Below are 22047 nucleotides of genomic sequence, written 5' to 3' on the forward strand. Positions count from 1 at the left end.
AACATCCCCCTGCAACACTACTGGTTTGGGGAGGAGTGGCTGGAAAGCTGCACAGCAGTAAAGGACCTGGGGGTGCTGGTCGACAGCTGATTGAATATAGGCCAGCAGTGTGACCAGGTGGCCAAGAAGGCCAATGGCATCCTGGCTTGTATCAGCAATAGTGTGGCCAGCAGGAGGAGGGAAGTGTCTGTCCCCGTGTACTTGACACTGGTAAATCCACACCTTGAGTACTGTGTCCAGTTTTGGGCCCCTCAGTACAAGGCAGACATTGAGCGTGTCCAGGGAGCGTGTCCAGAGAAGAGCAACAAAGCAGGTGAAGGGTCTAGAGCACAAGTCTTATGAGGAGCAGCTGAGTGAACTGGCGTTTAGCCTGGAGGAAAGGAGGCTGAGGGGAGACCTTATTGCTGTCTCCAACTACCTGAAAGCAGTGTGTATCGAGGTGGCTACTGGTGTCTTTTCCCTATTAATAAGGGAAAGGATAAGAGGATCTGGTCTAAAGCTGCACCAGGGGGCATTTAAATTGGGGATTAGGAAAAATTTCTTTACCAAAACTGTTGTGAAGCATTGGAACAGGCTGCCCAGGGAAGTGGTGAAGTCACCATCCCTGGAAGTATTTAAAAACATGTAAATGTGGTGCTGAGGGGCATGGTTTAGTGGTGACTTGGCAGTGTTAAGTTAGCAGTTGGACTTGATGATTGTAAAGGTCTTTTCCAACCTAAATGATCCTATTATTCTGTGATATATCATACTAAATTTCCTTACAAAATTAGATTTTGGTTTATTGTCTTACCTCTTCTCTGACCTTTTCCTCTGCTCTTTCATTAATAGTATGATTTCACTTTCCTTTCATCTGTACTTTACCAAGTCTTTCCTATCATTTTCTTCCTCCTGTACATTGTGGAGATGAGACACATTCTCAGAAGCTGACTTTGGCCAGTGGCATGGAGTGAGACTTATCCACTCTCATTGCAAAGATGACCATCTTCAGTAGGACTGGGATGGCGATTGTTAGTGTCTTTGCCCAGTAACGAGTAAGGAAACTAGCCTTTCTAGGCTGAACCTAGCTGTGGAAATATCCTCGAGTTCTAAGTTTTTAGCTGTCTTGAAACATGGAATCCTTCTTCATATATTTATAACTTAATTATCTTTTCTAACCCTTTACCTCAATTCATTTAGTTCTGTGTACCTTATCTCTCTCTCGTTAACTTACCTCAGCAGTCAAGCTGGCCAGTAAAAAATTCCAGAATATCGAGATGAGCAAATTCTTCCTTCATCCCTGTGCTGATGCTGCTGAAATTGCCCTCTCCCTCCTTTTAGAGGGAATATATTTTTTACTGCTCCTTTTAAAAGCCAAGGGAAGTTCTTTCCATTCTTCAAGGTAAGAAGATTAGATATTCAGTGAGACTACAAGTTACCATTTGCAAATAGCTGAGCATTGTCTGCCTAAGACCCAAACAGAACAGAAAATCAAGCTTGGATCAGCTGCTTCTGCAGGTCAGCAGTGGTCATGTGGCCAAGAAGCACTTCAGTACAGCTCCCCATTCCTTGTTGCCTGTACAAGTGTCTGGTCCACTCTATTTGCCGATCAGTACCAAGTGAGCTTATTCCTGGCCAACCTTAGGGTTTAAAAATAAAAAAGAAGGGAAAAAATTGATCTGAACCTGACCAAGCTGTGCCAGTTTATCAAAGTTCTAATGCAACCTCAGTGGTAAATCTTTCTCAACATCAGCTTTGAAGAAAATGCTCGTGACCTAAGCCTTGCTAGGTCTGGAATAATCCACGAAGGGAACACCCTCCTGTTAGGAGTACAACCATGATAGACAGAGGTACATCTCTTCTGGCAGTGACCAGGGATAATACTCCTTGACTTTGTTTCCCCATTAGCAAACAGAGAGTTGCAAGCTTCATCTCTGTTTGAAGAACACTCTGAGGTTTGCTGCATTCACATTAGTACTTTGTGTTTCCTGGGCTGAAGGAATGGCAGGACCCTAATAGAAATTGCTGTTCCTGCAGCCATCACTGTTGCTTTTACTTGCTGCATCATGTCTCATATGGGCTGTGCTTCATAGTTAAATGCCCTGTGGCATAAGTCTTGCTTCCTTCCCTCCTCTAAGCTGGTTTTGCCCATTCTTATTTCTAGCATCTGTAGTTTTACATCTCCCAGGTATGTTAAACATGTTCTTCTTTCTGTAACTGCCTTTCACAGCAAAATAAATTGAGTAAAATCAAACCAAAATCCCAAACTGAATTTAACTCAGTTTTATGAGCAAGTCAAGCTTTGTGCATTCTGTTAATTCAGGAAAAGAGAATAGCATGGTGTTACGTGGTATTGATGTGCTTCTACACATGAACACTGGCAAAGTGCTTACTTGACCAGAAATTGACCCTGAAATAAAAGGAGCAGCTAAAGCAAAATATATTAAAAACAGGAAGACAAAGACTGTCTTGGCCAGTATGAATTAGAATTTGTTAGACTGTGCTTCTCAGTACATGGATTAACCTATCAAATGTACTACTACTGATCAGTATGTCCCTGTAGATCTTTACTTGCATATAATACCCTTTGAGAAAGCAAAAAATGCTAAAACTCAGCAATGCAAAGGAATAATAATATTACAGTAATAGTTGATTTCTCCTGCCATGACAGTATTTTACTTCCGCTGTGGTCCAGGGGACCAATCGTGCAAGCACTTCAACATTCAAATCACTTCATTGTCATGAGCACGTCTTTTGAAGCTGACTGAGTTGCTCTTGTGAGTAAATGATTCATGGATAAGTCTCTGCAACACAAGCCCCAAGTGTGTTACTTCATTTGTTTAATGCTTAAGACTCCCTTCCCAACACTGTCAGAAGGGTAGTTTTGTATCGTAACAAAGCTGGGTGAGTTGCCTGGAACACTGCAATTCATATATTTTGTTGTCTCTGGTGTTCAGGTCCGTTGAGGTCTGTAACGAAAGATGAGCATTCAGATGATAATGAAAATGAATCAGATGAAGCAGATGAGAAAGACAATGATTCTGAGTTGGAACGACCTGTAAATACACGAGGAGGAGGCAGGAGTCGCAGGTGAGTGTCTTGTGATTGCAAGTAGCCTGATGGCAAAGAAGTTGTGCTTGTTAGTAATGAGGTAAAGTCTAATCTTCTTAAAAAGCGATGAGTAATAAATGGGCAGAGAATTTGGACTCTCTTTTTAAAGCATATGCCTGTAAAACTGCCTCTTCTAAAAAGAGAATTAGCCATTCCCAGTACAAATTTCTGCACTAATCCATATGGTTATGATGATCCTCATTCATTTGACTTTCTTTGATTTCATGCCATTGTGACTTCAGGGAAGTACTCGTAATTACTCTCTGGCATAAATAACATAAAATGCTAAAATTGCTGGATGAGCTATTCTGTACATAGTGTCTCATTTTAAAGATCTTTCTGCTTACCAGTTTTAGATTAGGTTGTTAAATTGGATCAGAATCAGTGAAATCTGAATTTCAAGTAATTTCTGCACTTCATGCAGTAGGCAATGTATAAAAGCACAGACAGAAGATAAAGCAAGCATCTGTCACAGAAATACTTTTTAAAAAAATTTTCTGCACTGTAGCTGCAATCTTAAGAAAGCATTCAAAAAAATCGTCTATTCTTCAGGCAGCTTGCAGCTCCATCTGAATGTTGTGCAAAGTTGTGAAAATCCTAAAACAAGCCTCTCTTGAACCTTTTCGTAATGGTTCTTATCTGATCCACAGGGATTTGCTGTGAGTGCACAGCACTTGAGTGCTAGCATCAGCTACTGCTTTGATGGGAAGGTGATAGGAAAACATTAAGGAATGTCAGGTGCTTCCCTGATGCACTTTAGCAACTGGAGTCAAGGAGAAAAAGACCAAGATGATTAGTTGTCTGAGAATTTGTTCATGTTGGTGATTGTATGAAGGATTGTCTCAAGCTCAACTGGTCTCTAAGTGTGGGGCTTTTATTTTAGTCTTTTAACAAAACCCTAAGGCTAATGTTTCTCTACCTTCTTTTTATACCAAATAACTACTGGTTTTCCTTACAACAAATAAATATTCCCTGTTGTTCCTACATAAATGACGGGTGAGATTGACTAGAAGGTAAGCTCTTTCATGTGGCCTCTCCTGAGATAACTAAGTTAAATTTTAAATTTAAATTTTAGCCTGGATAAAGAGTGTTACTTATGACGAGAAATGAGGAACTTTTCAGTGGAACACTTCTCCAAGGTGTTTAGAAAGCTTTTAGAAGAGCAGAAAAGTATTTCTAAAAAGCATTTTTCTCCTTTACAAGGCTATGAACCAAGATACAGTCTCACTCCAGGAACGCTGGGAAGAGCAGTTTAATGTTCTAAATACTTGACTGTTTCTGTAATGTTAGCTGTTGTTAACTAGACATATAGTCTCAGCCAACTGCAGCCAGCCAACCTCATTCTCCATGCTACGCAGAGGTTTTTCCAGAGTGCGACCCTGCTCAGATGCCTTTCTTCCACATGACTTTGATGAATGATGGCTTCCTTAGCAAGGGGTTATTCTTCATGTCCTACCTCAAATTGCAAGCTTGATTCACCCCTATTAACAGTTCTTTGTCTGGGGGTATGATTTCTTGGGTCTGTTTTTTCCATAGGGTTAGTCTGAGTGATGGCAGTGACAGTGACAGCAGTTCAGCTTCCTCATCACAACATCGTGAACCAGCACCACCTTTACTGAAAACCAGCAACAACCAGGTAAAGTCAGGATTCATAAATGCGGACCTGGGGAGCTGATAATGACATTCTGATTACTTCAGTGCAGTTGCTTAATCTGTAAATTATCATAAGAGCTTTTTTTCCAGAAGGAGTAATATCTGGTTCACAAATACTATAGATGAAAATAATGTTTTCATCGGTATTTCAAGAAATGTATGAATTAGTGTTGTAAGTTAAACAATGCAAAATGGCATTGTCATTTGCAGTATCAGTTGTACAATTGATGCAGGTTGGTAGACATAGCTCACATCAATAGGCTCATTTTCAGGAGTTTATTCATTCATCTCTTACCCTCTTCTACGCCAGCATTTATCTGGAAGATACAATATTTTTTACTTCATTAGAAAACATGGTAGTTTTTACTCCATTATCAGAATACTAGTTCCGTATTCAGAAGAGCTAACTTTGTTATAATTTTTGAGGTAGGAAAGTAGGGTAGTTCTGTTTTTCAGAGAAGAGAAATTAAATAACCAAGAGCTGCAAAATCTAGCAGGGACAAAAGAGAATTAGAGTTTGAGGGTTACCTCATCCCCAGTCACCAATAAAGTTTGGCTGTCTAAATACAAAAATTAAACTTTTTAAAAATTGTCATTTATAAAAACACATAATTTGTAACATTTTAGGGAGTCATAATTCGCCCTCAGTGTCAATTAGATCACACACAAATCAGTCATGAAATTTACTGATGGCAATAAATGGCTGCTTACAGCATTGATATAGTTACAATAGTGTCTACATTTATTAACAAAAGTTTGTGGTTTAGATGGTGAATTTTATGGATGAGTCTTTACTATATCTTTTATGTTAACTGCTTCAGTTATCTGACAGGAACTACGTACTTGTCAGTGTTTTTTCTAATAAGGTTTACAATATAAGCTTACTGATAAGTGCAAAACCAAAACATTATTATTCATGTCAGTTAAGTTCAAATACACTGTGGAGAAAAAAACCCTAGGAAGTAGTTTGTACACAGAGAGGGGAAGGAGATTCTATGTCCATAAAGCATTCATGTTATCTGCCAGAAACTCTGTAAGCTTTTCAAAGGTGATCTGTACAAAACTTAAACGTTTTTAAGATGGAGGCTTTGGGGGCAAAAACAAACAATGAAGACCGAGAATATTGTATTTACTGGAGACATAAGCACAAGAAAAATAAAACACCTGTCTATGGCTTGTTGTTTAATGAAGAGTAACCTCTACTCCTGTAATTAATTGGAAGTCACAATATCAGTAGCCCACTCAGTCAGTCACATCTTTCATCTTCTTTTCCCCTTCAGCGATCTAACAGAAATCCTACCTGCTCATTTAGACACTCCAAACAGTAGCAGTGTGCCTGATATAACTGAATGTCATATTCCTCCGTTTTTATAATAGAGCTGAATTTTATAATCAAACTGAAAATCAGAAATTTAGGGAAGCATTATGAGAATTCAAATTGTATGGACCATGACCACATTAAAAGTCTCTACTTGGCAGCAGAGCTTGTGAGGATGACTGATGAAATTAGGTTTGTGTTGACTGAGTTCATTCATAGAATTAATAATTCTACAAGCTTCTTCAGATGTGATTAGGGCTGTGTTTCATCTGAGAGTGTTAAGATGGTAGATTTCAACCACACGTCAAGAGCAACTTTTTCAAATATACTGCCTTCTTGTTAAGGTTCTATTTGAAACCCAGAAGCTTCTTCCTTTTAAATCAAGAAAAACACCTAAAAGGCAGTGGATTTATGCCTAGAGGTCTGTGTTTTTTCAAAACAAGTCTTTTTCTTCCACTGGCCTGTGCAGCAGTTACCCCAGGGTGTGTTGCATCGAAGAATGGGGATTTTGCTTTGGAAAAGTATGTTTGGTTTCTGGCCATGCATCACTCTTGGATAAGTGTAAATCCTTTTGTAAGATTAACTCACATCTCCATCCACTTTCCCTGTATATAGGAAAATAGCTGCCTGCCTGCTGTAATCTTACCGTGCTGGTCACCCTGGGATCATATGGGGCATTTTAGTGATTTATACCAAGCAGAGCAGAAATGAGAGGGAACTTACAGAAAGCTGTCAGTGAGGCAGTGATAGTCTAGAAGATTTGCTCTTACAGGCCTTTTTTCCTTGTTTTAATTGCTGAGTTTTGTCCTATGTTGTGACTGTCCAATGTGGTTCATGCTAGTCATGTTAATCCTACATATAATGAAATGTGAAACAAAATCTGCCATCTTCTGTCACCATTTATTGTCCTTTGGTGGTTTTCTGAAGAACTGGTCATGTTCCAGGTTAGCAATGACATGGCAATTTATCTTCTTCAAAACTCTACTTTTAACTTCAAAAAAATGTGTGGTGTGTGTGTAAAAACTGGAAGAACAATCAACAGTTCTGTTTTCCCAAAATATTTCTGACTTAAATTTTCGTATTAAGCACAGTATTCTGGTGCTTATTGACTTCCTCTTCTTGACAGTACTGGATGAAGCATTCTTGATTTGTATATGTGGTAGTAAACTGCTTTGTATGGTATTGAAGGAAGGGTACTATGTAAATACAGGAGAAATTACTGTCAAATGCTTTTTTTTCAGTTACAACTTATGCTGTCATTTCAAAGACTATATTTCAAATCTGTGTTGTAGAAGAAATGTGACACCATTGGGAAAAATAGAATAGGGAAAATATACTGATCGTGTGACATTTCAAAGGCAGTGGAAAGTACCTCAGCATCATTTTGTATTTGTAAAATCAAACCTCTTCTCCCACCAGCATGCAAAAGATTTTAAAAAAGTGTGGAGAAGGCTTTACATTACATGAAATGAATTCTTTTAAGAATTAATAATATCAATATTACTTCATCCCAGCATTTTTAACTGTAACCTGCTTTTTTTTTCTCTCCCTGAAATAAATGAGTAGGAATGAAAAGCTCAGTTTTGAGTTTTGGGTACATTTTCTCCAGATGTGGTATGATTTGCGTTATTTACTGACAACTGAATTTTTCATATGTAATTGTATCCAGTGATGCATTTGATTTTGATGGGATTTTCTTTCTTTTCCAGGTTTTAGAAGTGAAAAGTCCAGTAAAGCAAAACAAATCTGATAAACAAATAAGGAATGGTGACTGTGATAAGGTAAATGAGAATGAGGGAACAGTAAACTAGTCCAGAATAGAACGGAATATAATGTTCCTTTGGGTGCAGATCTTTCTCTCTCCTTTTTTTTTTTTTCCCCCCTGTAATTCTTTCTTCTTCTGTGCTATTCTGAAAGTGTTTTCCTTCTCTTCAATACATGTAGTGGTTTGACAAATGTCACCAGTTAGGAATCTGCCATCTATTATTTATTCTATCTACTCTCCACCATGAGTTTACATTGCACTTCACAGATGAAGGGATTATTTTTGAAAAGGAGAATTCACAGCTAAGTATTCTTAGCCAATAAATAAGTGAAAAATAAAAAAGTGAAAAAAAAAAGTTTTCCAGAATTAGGAAGAGTCAGCATGATATAATGTGCTAACCAGAGTGATATGAAGCAACAGTTGCCATTTAACACTGAGAAAATCAGTTTTATTTAAAGTCATGTCAGCTGGCCATGGGTAAAAGCTCTAAGCCCTTGCGTCAGTGCACAGAGCACAATTTCCCAGTGTGGTCAAGTTCCATTAAAGTTCCATATTTTACAGGTATTAGTGTCAACTTTGTGATAATGTGATGCAGTAGACCAAGGCTTCAATGTCTGTTGCTAGAATTTCAGTGGCCTGATCCATATACTTTTTGGCTTCTTAAGCTGAGTGCTATATCTCTTTCTGCTTAAAAGAAAAAATGGTTTCTGATGGCTCAGGCTGAAGGAGAAAGTTGATAATTAGGTGGAGAAGTGTGGGACATGTTTGATATATAAGGAAGGAGGACAGTGGAGTTAATCTTTCTCCCCTTATATCTTCTTGTTGACACAGAAGATTTGTTATGTAGCTTTAAAGAGGGATTTGATTGTGGGTTTGGATCTTATGTGGGAAGACATGTTTTTTAAAGATGCTGTTTGGGCACCCCTAATCTGTTTGACACAGTTTTAATACAGAGATTATCTTCTACGATAAAGACCACCTAATAAGATTTTCATTGGCATGAAGTATCTAGGAAACCCCACAAAAACTTATAGTTGGGTTGTATTAAGAGAAAGCCAGATCCTAAATAAGAAAAATTATCTCCAAGATGATTTAAAATAAAATTTCTGTTCTGTTTTTTAAAACATCTGAAGTTTTTGAAGTACATAGTTATGATTTAATTAACAAGTTGTTTATTGGGGGGGGTGGAATTTATTTCTAGGCATATCTCGATGAACTAGTAGAGCTCCACAGAAGATTAATGACTTTGAGAGAGAGACATGTACTGCAGCAGGTGAGGAGCCCTCTCATGCAATATCACAGTGTGCTCATTAAAATTGTGAAGTAACATCTGGGGTTTTTTGCCTTCATCTAAAACTCTAATCAGTTTGAATAGCCTTCAAGTCTGTGTAATCTGTATACAGCCCATTACCACTTTTAGTGCAGCTTAGGTAATTTTTTCACATTAAATTGTGTTGTCACACTAAATGACAAATTTTGAAAAGTATGTATCCAAGCTACATTTTTTCACTAGTTCATTGTTACATTTCTGAAACATATTGTGTCAATAATTTTGAAAATGGGAGAATGCATACAGCTGTGCATCATGACCCAATAAAAACCTTGTTGCTTTTTCCTGAAAATGACCACTGTTTTCTCAGAAACAATTAAAGGTGTTTGCTATGGCAAGCAGAAAACATGGAATTCGAAGTTCAACTCACTTTGGGGAAAAACACAGTATATTCATTGAGTCTCTGAAGTCATGGAATGAGAAAATATGAAAATGTACAAAGCAAGAAGGCTGTAAATTTATTAAAAGATTATGCAATAGTAAGAACAAAGTATTATTTGTTTTGAGCAGCATTGTCAAGTATTATTAGATTACAAATTGTGAAGATTAAACAATAAGCACTGTTAACAAAGCAGATGTAACTGTAGCACAGATGGTTTTATTATATGTTTAGCACAATTATGTGCCAGCTGTGGACACACTGTAAAAAGGGAAATTTTTACCACTTCTGAATTATTGCAATCATTCATCTCATTTCTCAACACTTGAGTGAATGTGTCAAAAACGTTTTTTAAGGCCCCAGCATTAATCTGTTCAGTAATTCAGGCTCAATATTGTGAGTAAAGGGAAGAAAACAATTGAGAGGTCAGTGAAAAGGAAGACCTTGGTTAAGGATATTCTTAGTTAAAGAGGAATTCTGATAGCTTTCTCATATTTCGTAAGTTACAACACATAATAATGCATATTGATTATCCTTCACATTTAATGTACTGTTGTTTCCCAAGTTCCCTTCTGTCTACAAAGGGAACCAAAGCACACTCTCAGAACGGTGCAGAGGCAAATTTTATCTACATTGGGAAATTACTGTGCAGGACACTAAAAGGTAGGAATTGCGTCACCTGCTTCACTGTACATTAGTCATTAATTCTTAGAGAGCTTGCTTAAAAAGTGAATCTCAAAATGCCCCATATTGTAAATTTGCACCCTGTCTTTGCTTCCCGAGCACTTACTTTCCCCGTTATTCAAGGCATAGCTTCTGAATGGTTTCCCTTCTGGTAGACCTCTGTAGCCACTGACACTGTTATTGGCTACCCGTACATAACTGCAGCATTGGCCAGCTGTACAGTTCATCCATGAATCCAGCTTTCACTGTAGCTGTATCAACAACGTGCAGAGTGTAGGATTTAGGTGGCTTTATGTGAAATGTTGAAAAAGAAAAGCATAATCAAAACCTTTTATGCCAAGCAAAGTCAAAAACAAGCAAGAAACACTTTTGTCCCCATGAGGGTGGTCTAGCAGTGGAACCAAGTCCTGGAGAGACTGTGCTGTCTCCATCCTTGGAGCTTTTAAAATACTGAGTGGATAATCCCAGGGCAGCCTGATCTGACCCTGTAGCTGAGTCTGCTCTGGGCGGGGTTTGGGACTAGCAAAATCCCTTCCAACTGGAGTTTTTCTGTCATTCTAAGAAATATTTACAAGTAAGATGGTTCAAGTTGAATTCAGAATCCTATTTCTCATCTAGTAGCATTTAAGTGTATTTGGTGGGAAATAAATATGTACCGTTGTTAGAAAAATTACGGGTTCATCTGCTAAAGCCTCTTCAATCTGATATGAGAGTACTGTTGTAATCTGCTTCATGGAAGTTACTAATACAAGGAAAAAATGTGTGAGAAGAGACATAACTGACATGTAAATTTAGAGTATCCTATTCCAAGTAAATTAGAAATGAACAGTATATTCTTGTGCATTTTAAAGATAGTCTTTTTTCCTTTCTCCTGAGTGTATTTATCAGACAAAGCATTCATTCATTGAATTTCACCCCCCAGCTTGCATGAAAACAATTTTAATACTCTAGTCCATAACTTCTCATAGAACAGTGTTTAATTAGTTATGTTATAGAAAGTAGGTTGATATAGAATCAGTGTGGCTTTGTTTCCTGGGGAACTGAATGTTGCAGATTGTTTCCCTTAGTTTGGAGTGTGTGCAGGCTATCGATACAGCCTCAGTGAAAACTGGATTTGTAACCTGTCTGTGCAGCTAGGACTAGTGGTGCAGTTCTTTACCGATAGCTGGTAACTGCATAATACAAGAGGTTTACCAGAATTCAGTGGAAGAGCCAAGTCACCAGTTGTCTGTTAGCCAGTCTATGCTAGCAAATGGTCTATGCTGTTAAAACGCAAATAATGCAGTTTAGTTTTAAAGCCTTTAACACTTTAATATTCTGCAATTTATTAGTTCATATGATTTTATCAGTTTACAGAAATACTGAACAGTTCACAATACTGAACAGATAACTTGCAGAGAAGCACTGATTCTCTGCATTACAGATAAACTGTCATCCCATATTAAATGTCCATCCTAATTCGTAATTAATGTAAAATACCTCCAGTAAGCACAGAAATATAGAGTACAGATCTGAGAAATTTTTTAGGAATGTGAAACTTCTAGACCAAGAAATACCAGTATATAGAAACTATAGGAAATATAAGTCAGGAGAGCAAGGATGGAAACTGTGGAAAGGAATGGAACTATGCGAGAAGAGGGTTGAGTGCAAAAAAAAAGTGAAACCAAAACCTGTAAATAACTACAAGAGTTTCAAAGACGGTGATGGTGTTGAAGTGGATTAGTGGTGAAGTTATGTGTTCCTGTATAGCTTATGTCAGGGCAGGTTATGATCTCTTGCACATGTCAAAGTCTGCTACCCACAGACTCTCAGGGAATTTGTTGAGAAGCAACTTGCAAGAGTAGAATGCAGGAATTGATCATTCAAGAGCACTGGCTTTTAAAACTTACGCTGAGGGATGTGAAAAGGAGAGGACAGGTTTTTGCAGTCTCAGTTGTTACCAATTCCATAGGCATGATAGAAAACAAGAATGCAGCTAAGTTGGAAATGAGAAAAATGTACCTGTTTGAGAAAGTGGCTCTTTCTCAAGAGAGGCTGCCTGTCAAGCACTGGAACAGGCAGGGAAGTGGTGGAGTCCCCATCCCTGGAAGTGTTTAAGAGACACGTGGATGTGGCACTGAGAGACATGCTATAGGCACCCTGGCAGTGCAGGGTGAACAGTTGGACTTCATGATCTTCAAGGTCTCTTCCAACAAGAAGACACTTTGTTAAAGGAAGCTGAAGTAAATCTGCAAAAAAGGGAGGAGACAGTAGAGGTGTGATACTGAACTACAAGTGCCTGGATATGAAGCTAAGCTATCCTGATGTAAAATGATACTTAGATACTTAAGAATGGCCCAAGAGGGAGAAGGCAGGTGAGAGAGAAAATTTTACCGAGAAATCAGTCCTGTGAGAATCACCTGAGCAGTTTTTATGTAATATTGAATATGGCTAGACAGAAGTTGGTCAGAAATTTCCTTTTAAAAAGACATCTCTCTCCCACATCTTTCCCTGTAAAGAAAGGGGTTGGGATTTACAGTGATGAAAGTTTTTTAGCCATGTGATTTCCAGTGAAATAGTAGGAATAACTGAGTCTGCAATCTGGTGTTAATGCTGCATGTCCCATGTATTCAAATTTGGCTGGGTAAAGCTGGGTTCCTAACTCTGCATTTTTAGTGCAGATGATGTTAGCATGACTCCGTGAAAGGCAATAAGATTTCTGGTAAGACTTTGCCTCTTATTTTGATGCATCAGAAGTCATATCTTCAGCTGGTGAAAAATCTCGTAAAAGTCAATGCAATAGGCAGCTCAGGCATAAGGAGGAAATTGAGAATATACAGCATTGCTGAAAATTACATTGGTCATGTCCATAAGATGCTTAACTTCAGATGGCAACTATCTTCTGAGAATTTGCTGCAAGGGGCAGCTAGCTGGTCTGGAAACTATCACATGGTCTAAAACCCTCCATAAATTGAAAAATTACTATGTCATTAGTTGCACTTTGTCTTCCTTAAACACCGATAGGCAGATAAATAGTTATACTATGATGGATAATGATGAAACTGAGCTGGACAGACATTATGTAAACAGAGACGTATATTACAGCAGAAGAGCAAAGCTTGCTACAGCAGGAACAAATAGTATATTTTTGTTCTTTGCAGCCTGAGCTCTTGGAATGAAAACATTTTAGTACTGCAGTTTTAATATGGTGACTGTCAGACCTCCTGGCAACTGATCCCAACCTTTTATTCTTTATTCAAATATTTCTGAATAGCATAAGGATGCGTATGCTAATACCCTAAGTCACGAGTTCCTCATTGACTGACACAGGCAGGTGTTTTTCATTGAGCTGTCTTCATTTATCTTGATACATTTTTGTACATCTATTAGAACTTTAGGGGTTGATTCAATTCTAATTTACCAAGTGCCATGACACAGTGGTGATATTTCTTGAGGGCTGGATGAGGGATACGTTAAAAATACTTAAATTTCACTTGGCCTAGAGCTTGAAATAGCAAAACAGAACCTGAGCAATAAAAGTGCGTGTCAACATTTTAGAATACACAGTGGTGTTTAAAAATATATGTGTTAACAGTTTTAGGATCTTTGTTTCTAAAGTCCGGTATATTGCAGTGAGGGTTATGAGGGGTGGTATTCTTCCACTGTAATGCAAGGAAGCATTAGACAGAATTGTAGGCTTACGTAAACTTCTTGCGCAGCCACTTACTTATCACACAGTGGGTATTCAGAGACCATGCCTGAGATTAGATTCCTAACTTTAGAAAAGGAGGCTGGATTGCCTCCTCAGCTACTCTTAGACAAGGCTCAGGAGAGTGCCAAAAATGAGAATGACAAATAATGAGAATGACACCAGCTATGAACATACACCAAGGTTTCCTTCTGATAGCAATAAGTTTAGTCCCATTTGATTTTTTTTTTCTCTTGTGTTAAATGCAGAACAGTAAGAGATGGAAAAATGTTACAAAAATCTGTGAATCAACAAGTGGACAAATGAAGTTGGCAATTTTAGGTTAAAAATTCTCATATGGAAAAAAAATAAAGCCAGGAGGAACAGATTTAAATGAAGTGTTAATAAGAGCAGAATTATTTCAAAGGACTTTCAGAATTTTGGACGGCTGCAAACCAAATTAACAGATTTTGCTTTTATTTTTTTCCAACCTGGAAAATGGGAGGTGATTGGAAAGGGGGATTTTTACTGTAATAGACATTTTGGTCTTATTATTTTATCTTGTTTCCATTCTGTTTAATCCACCTTGGGCTATGTCATTCCATGCCTGACAATACACATAAAGTTATTTCATTTATCATAAATGTAATCTTTTCTTCTGTGGTTTGAGGAGAGAAGCATCTGTTTATGTAATGAAATGGGGAGTGGAAAGTTACAAAAGATTTAGTTTAAAATCATTGTTCTTTTACAAGTGGGTGTATTTCTACCAGATTTGTCATTTTTAAGGTATGCTCAGTAAGCCATGTCTCCTCCAGCTATGGAAAAAGAATTACAGTCAAAGTAACAAAGCTCAGACAGGCAAGGAATATCTAGCAGCAGTGTTTCAGTGGTGGTATTGAGGAAGCCCTAGAACGAAATGGGTTTCAAACTGAAGGGTGCAAACAGGTCACTGAGCCTAGCCTGAGTGCTGCCTGAGTGCTGCAGAAGGAGTGTTTGGAAAGACTGGAGAACAGCAATGTTCTGTCAGTCCATGACACTACCTTAGAGGTGCACTTCAGGGTAGGATGTCTGTCTCTTGGAAAGCCTTTACTTGGGATGTCTGTCACTTGGAATGAAACAGTGTATAAGAGAGTCACAGCCATAGTGGTGTGACACTGCATTAGCACTATCCGACAAATAACGCTTTGGCTTTCCAAGTTGCTGAGTGGGGTTTTTTTAGGCACATCCAAGAACTTAACAAATCTGGAGTTACTCGTTACAGCAATTCAGTATTGACCACTAAAAATGTAGACTTCAATTGAGAGACTGCAAATGTGCAGAAATGCACAAATTAGATAAGTACTGATGATTTCACAGAATCGTAGAATGGTTGAAGGTGGAAGGGACCTCTGGAGATCTTTTGGTCCAACCCTCCTTGCTCAAACAAGAACTTGTAGAGCCAGTTGCCCAGGATCATGTCAGATGGCTTTTGAGTATCTCCAAGAATAGAAACCCTTGGGCACCCTGTGCCAGTGCTTGGTCACCGTCACAGGAAAAAGTGTTTTCTGGTGTTCAGACAGATCCTTTCGTGTCTCTGTTGGTGCCCATTGCCTTTGGTCCTGTCATTTGGCACCAATAAAAAGAGCCCGGTTCCATCTTCTTTACAACCTTCCTGCAGGTGTTAGTACACATTGATAAGATTCACCTTTAGCCTTCTCTGCTCCAGGCTCAACAGTTCTAGCTCTCTCAGTGTTTCCTCATAGGGAGGATGTTTTAGTTCCTATGCTTCTCAAGAACTCATAACTGCTCTTCTGTTTCCTGTTTGAGTGAAAGCTGTGATAATAGATTGAATAATCACCAGAAGAAGTGATCTTATGCTGTTTGTATGAGTCTTTCATGGCTGATTTGTTTTAAAATTGATTTAAGTCTGTTAAGACTTTAGGTCTGTTATAAGAAATAACTGCCAGTATGTGAACTAACAGTTCATGTGCGAGTTCTTGAATACATTTTTTGTGAGATATGGAGTATCTTCTATAAGGATTTATTTCTTTCCCTTGCTTGCAGAAAGGCTTTTGCCAGTTATTTGCTAAAGTAACTTGTTTAGCAGCTATGAACACAGCAAATATTCCAGACAGAAATCTACCTCAGGGGTTTTCGTTTGTTTATTTGGGCTTGGGAGGGGTGTTCCTAATTTTTGTGTTGTTTTTTAAAGACTGACTTAGAAAATATGCAGATTTACTTTTAACATTTGAAAAATATATTCCCAATGGCAATGTTTGCAGAACAGCAGGTGAGTAGGCTGGTGTTATGGTTGATGGTGACCTAAGAAAATGCCCACAACCAAGGTACTGTAGTCTGGACGGTAATTTGTGCTTGAAAGGAAGTGAGTGATAAGGATAATGCAAGTATTGGGGCAATTTGGCTTATTTTATGGCTTTTATATAAAGCTTAGCAGCATGTTAATACATTCAGTGGAGATGTAAAACTGCTGAAATTTTCAACTGCATCTTTTATTTCCTTTCAGATAGTAAATCTTATAGAAGAAACTGGACACTTTCATATCACAAATACAACTTTTGACTTTGATCTTTGCTCACTGGACAAAACCACAGTCCGTAAACTACAGAGTTATCTGGAAACATCTGGAACATCCTGAGGATTCAGCATCTGGCTGTATCAAAAACTATTCTTTAAATGAAACTTTGAGAACGATGCAACCAAAATCGGGGATAAAAACAAACAACCCTTTTCAGCTTTATTTTTTCCTTAAAGCCAGTCATCATCTCTTGATAAGGGAGAGGAAAAGTGACAAAACTCAGAGGACTGTTCTTTTCAAGAAGAAAATGCTCTAGAAGAGTTTGCCTGGATAGCCTTGAAAAACAAACACACAAAAACAAACAAAAATACTTGGTCTTAATGAATGTGTAGAGTATCATGTATCTCTCTCTGTGGTATTCCAGTCCACGAGATGAATGCATGTTCAACACACTGCCTTATTACATAACTGATCTATTTATTATTACATACCTGTATTCTAAAGTCAATGACTCGCTGAATGACACCATGAGATGTTGCAAGTTGTGAGGTCCCATGTGTGCTCTCTTGATGCAGTACTATGACAGGTCTAGTAACTTATTGATGTTAAAATGCCACTTCTTGCTCTCTAGTCACTTAAAACACTACAGTCTTGTTTCCACTTCTGCAGTTCTAGGGAACAAGATACAAAGTTGGGGACCAAACAGTGGTCTTATATTTTGTTGCCCATCTGCCACAGTGGGTTGGACCAGAGCAGGTTGGACCACAGGTCCTCGATTCTATCCATTTATTGACCATGACCATGGTAGAAAATACACCAAATAGTATCATATGACTTGCTGTCTAGCCTTAGTGAATAAACCAGTAGGACTTTTAACAAAAAATGATACATACACTGTCCTGAATCCAGCATCTTTTGCAATCTACATTCTTGTGTCTGTTTTAATGTTATAAAATTAAATATATATAAGAGTGAAGGTGTTCTACAGGATTGTCATACAGGAAGAAATACTGGTCCTGTCTTCTGGATATGTTGTAGAAAATTCTTAATTTGGAGCTATTTATTACTATAAGTTTCAATGCTCCTCTGCTGCCAGTGTGTAACTCACTTTTCACGTAAAACTATTTGCATAACACTTTTGTTTGTTCTATAATATATGGTCTGGTTAGTTTGTTTTGGGGATTTATTTCTGATTTTGTTGGTTTTTTTTTTGTAACTGTTAAATTAAAATCCTTTATTTGAAAAGAGAAAAATATGTTCTTAAACAGTTACATGTTGCAATAAATACATATATGATCTATCATATATATGTGTTTGTATATGCACATATACACCCACCTGTGTATATATACACACATGCATATATGCTTTACGTTTTCCAGATTTTGTAATCTGTTCAATAACCTGCTTGTGTTTCCAGAAGGATTTCTTGTTTATAAAAATTAGTGTTCTTTCATACCATCTGATATTCCTTAAAATCAAGATCCTCATTTATGCATGATGAAATGAGAGCTACTCGGTTACACGTCAAAGCTCCATGCTCTTACATTGCTGATGGTTTCTTCAGCGATCATCACCCTTCTATGAGAAGTTCAAATCCCCCAATGAAGAGAGAAAAACTTCTTAAAAATACTTCTGGATGCAAAGGTTTATTCAGGTTTACCAGCCTTAAAAATACTTATACTGGCCTGTCCAGAAATAAGATGTCATGTGTATGCTTATATGCCACATGTAGTCTGTATGTGTAGAGCTGAACAGTAGCATCTATATGGCTTACATGTGCACAGTTTGTGCAGCACTGTAAAACTCAGTTCCTAATGGGGTTATTTCTTATTCAGATGGTAAATCTTAATACTGTTTCTTTAAGTCCAAAGAATATTTTACGCTTTACTCTTTTTTGAGAGGGCGGGATACAGATTGGATTGGGGAGCTTCTTTCTTATTTAAAATGTTGTTTGACCACACTCTGCAGGAAGTCCTTCTCAGGCTTCCCAAGAATAAGTGTACTTTTTCAGTAATGTTATGACTCTTACTGACGATTGGCATGAAGCATACTTGAAGCATTATGTTGTTCTTTTAAGTCCATGTGTTAATGTGCAATTGGGTAGCTGGGGGAAGTGGGAGTGTAATTTTAAAGTTACTTTTGACATAAGGCAGGTGATGGTGGAGAGGGGGATGGTCTGCATGTGAAGGGGATAAACTTCAATTTTTATTGATTATTTTGTATAAAAATGTTTGGAAATCTAAAAGCAACCTTAAAAAAAACCAAAAAAAACCCGCCCATTTGGTCTACTAGTGTGTGTTCAGCTTCTTATCTTTTATTTATACCAGATACATACAGAATTTTGTCCATTTTTACTTTTCTAACTAAGTTTTGTGGTAAAAAAATCATTGCGTTTCTGAGGGGAAGCAATAACTCTAATATGACTATTGCACTGTTGTGTTAGAAATGGCAAAATTCGTAATTTTGTCCTTAAAATACCAGCTAAGCTTTATTATAGACTGAGAACAGGGGTGGAAGAAAACAGTAAATAGAATAGGCATAGAAGGGAGATGACAGCACTTACAACGTTGAGTTAATGCTGAATTTCATGCCAGTTGTGGATCATCCTTAAACTCTTAAATTTTCTAATTCGATGAGAGAGGGAAGAAAATAGACCAAAGTGGGGTGTGTGTGCATGCGCGCATGTGTGTTGACTTATTCACAGAATTCTGATAGAGTAAGAGTAAATAAATTTTTATTTAATTTTTTTAAAAAGCTATTTTCATCTAGTTTTATATGCAGGAGCAAAATAAATCCTTGTTCACTTACTTTCAGACCTTCATATTTCTCTTAAAGAAAAGATAATACAATATCCTTCCAAGTCTTTAACGTATATGAGCATTGATCTTTGGCATGAGTTGAAGTGTTCCGGCAATAAACATTTTAGAGTTTTTTATTAACGGCCAGCTGTTTAAAACAAAGTTATACGTGAGAATTTAGTTTAGTTCATTGAGGTGACCAGACAGAGGTTAGCAGTAAGTTGCACTATCTAAAAAATAATTTTCAGCATAAGTGAGTCACTGTTCCTAAAGCAGTAGTTTTATCCAATAGTAAGGACAGTTTTCATGTTGCCACTACCTTTTCATTTCAGAAAGTGGATGTCCAATTGGGTAGACAAGTTTTTAATACCTTTTTAGAAGTTTGAATCTACTGACAGGCTTTACAAAATTTTCTGTATCCTCTAGATTTGAAGGCCATCTTAGTCCATGCTAAAGAGAAAGCAATAAAGGAGAAAAGGGCATATACTGAAGTGAGGAGAGTCTTCCAAGGTAAAAGAAAACCTGTGCACAGTCTTAAGTCTCTGGATTGTAAGAAATGGTGGATCATTCCTCTCTCTTGCTTTCATTGATTGACTGTTTTTAGGTTAAGTCTGCTTTCAATTTCAGAAGCAGAGTGCACACAGTACCATGCATTTGGAGAGCCCAGAGTATTTCTATTAAAGTTCCTTCTAGCCTGTGAGAAGGAAATTACAAGTTCTTGGGTTTTGCCTGACCTGTGGTCCTTCTTTCCCGTTCTCAGTGAAATAAATTATGTTCACTGTCTGGTTTGGGTCCATGGTCCTTACTTGGTAAGTATCATTTTGGGTTTTTAGAAGCTATATTAGTGTTTCAGGGTTTTTTGAATGACCCATTGATTTCAAGATCTATTACTTAGTTTGCAGAATTGATAGGAAAGCTGTAAAATGGTCTGAAGAGAAAATTGCCTTGTTTGGCTGTTGTATGCGTTACCTTACTGCAGACACTGCTTTGATGATGGGACATTTGATTTGCTTCATGCTTTTTTTGTTCCTACACGTCATATCCCATCATTTACCTCTTGCAGTTTAACAGCAGTGTATCTTTTAGCAAACTGTTTCGGTGTGTAGAGGAACTTGCTACTTTTGTGTTTGCTCATTGGTCCACTGATTTGTACAGTTTGCTGTAGTGCAATGCACTACAATTGAGATGGGGAAGATTTTGTCAGACTTTCAGGCGTAGGAGGAGCTAACAGGAACTGCAAAAATAAGCAATGTAAAACATGTTCCAGAGTTTAACAAGGTGCAAGGTACGTGTTTTTTATGAGCCTCAGCAGTTTCCTTAATTGTTAAGCAGTATACAGTGGGATGTAGCGTACACCAGGAAGCTATTCTAATACTGCACCAAGAAGCTTTACTGTTGGGCATGTAAGGTTTACAGACAGATGATGGGGACTAAAACTTGTGTATCTGCAGTGCTTTGTGTGTGTTCGGGAGCGCATTAACGCTGCTAAATGAATGACATTTACAAGACTAGCTCTGTGTGTGAGTGAACAGATAAATTAACATCAAAGCACAATCACATTTACTTGAGCAGCAAGAAATGCCACTCTCACTAGACAGGAAAGAGAACAATGCCTTTTTGGGGAAGAGTGGCTTTGGGGGTGGGGGGAGGGGAAGGGGAAGTGGGGGTAAAGTCTAAAGAATAGATCCCATAGTGGCTAGATGTGGCTGCTTACATTAACATAGGGAATACAGGTGGCTAGATAGGGTGACAACATGCAGAGTGGCAGCTTCTTTGGTTTACTGCTGTAGTAACTGTGGTGCTAGTGACTTGATGAGAGAGATGTATCACAGCATCGTACAAAAATCTCATCTGTCTTGTGGTTAGAGATGCTAATGTCTGTTTAGCATTTCTTTAATATTGCATCTTTTTTTATTCTACATTTTACGTCAGACAGATTCTACTGCAGAATATAATCTTGCATTTTTAGTTCTTCATTTACTTTTAATTTTTCCAGTTTGGAAATTTGATCAAAGTCAAATGTAGGTCTGTGAATTCAGAAAGTATATTTTCATCATCATTCAGTATAATTCTGACTGGAAGTAACCCTTTCCTGAATTTTACATCAAAATAGTCATGCATTTTCTTGTGTTCTTTCTGAGATCTGATGCTATAAAGCCGGAATTTCCATTAGTAAAATCTACCTCTCTCATTACAGTGAGGACTAAATGATCACCTGTTATCATTGCTCACATGTAGACAGAATTAAAGTTAGGAAATAGTAGGTTTGTGAAAGTGTCAGTTACATCTTTTTAGTAATACCGGGAAATAAAGTGTGTCTCTTCAGGAAAAGAAAGTGAGGAAAAATATGCTAAAAATATTTTCACTCTGGTAATGGTGTGTTTTTTCCAGCAGTTCCATTTCTTTCAAGTCCTTAAGCATCTAATGGCCAGTAGAGAGACTACATACAAACCATTAAGGAATCAAAGGTATTGAAAAGATAAAACAAGTAAGTTGAATTAAAAGCCTGACTGTGCAAGTAGTAAGGTTGTAATGCTTATATTGTTTTCAATGCAGGGCAGACATTCCTAACACATGTGGTTTGTGTATCCATGTCTGAGTGGGTGGTCTAGGAAACAGTGCAAAATGCTGCAGGAGGGCTTAGTTTCTGAGGAGCATAGAGAAGACAATCAGGATCGCCTCAGCCAGGCTACCCAAGAAAGTGCAGTTTTCTTTCAGCTTCCATGAGCAGCTAAGTTTTCACATTGACTATGCATATAAATATTTGAATTATTTTTTGCCACTGTATTAGTCCCCATTAAGAATTTTCATGCTTGCTAGGGACCTAGTTAGGTTTGGTGTAGGGTTA

At 37.7% G+C, this 22047-nt stretch overlaps 1 protein-coding gene across 1 annotated transcript in view; it reads left to right on the forward strand.

Annotated features, from left to right (window-relative positions):
- MLLT3 (myeloid/lymphoid or mixed-lineage leukemia (trithorax homolog, Drosophila); translocated to, 3) overlaps positions 1 to 17181 on the forward strand; it is a 40507-nt gene extending 23326 nt beyond the window's left edge. Inside the window, exons 4-8 of the mRNA XM_010136633.1 lie at positions 2934 to 3066; positions 4624 to 4723; positions 7768 to 7839; positions 9025 to 9096; positions 16387 to 17181. Of these exons, the coding sequence (XP_010134935.1) occupies positions 2934 to 3066; positions 4624 to 4723; positions 7768 to 7839; positions 9025 to 9096; positions 16387 to 16518 (509 nt within the window). The 3' untranslated portion in view covers positions 16519 to 17181. The remainder of the gene's footprint in view (positions 1 to 2933; positions 3067 to 4623; positions 4724 to 7767; positions 7840 to 9024; positions 9097 to 16386) is intronic.
- Positions 17182 to 22047: the final 4866 nt, after the last annotated feature.

The sequence above is a fragment of the Buceros rhinoceros genome, unplaced genomic scaffold, assembly GCF_000710305.1.
Source record: "Buceros rhinoceros silvestris isolate BGI_N320 unplaced genomic scaffold, ASM71030v1 scaffold2055, whole genome shotgun sequence".
NCBI classification, from domain to species: Eukaryota; Metazoa; Chordata; class Aves; order Bucerotiformes; family Bucerotidae; genus Buceros; species Buceros rhinoceros.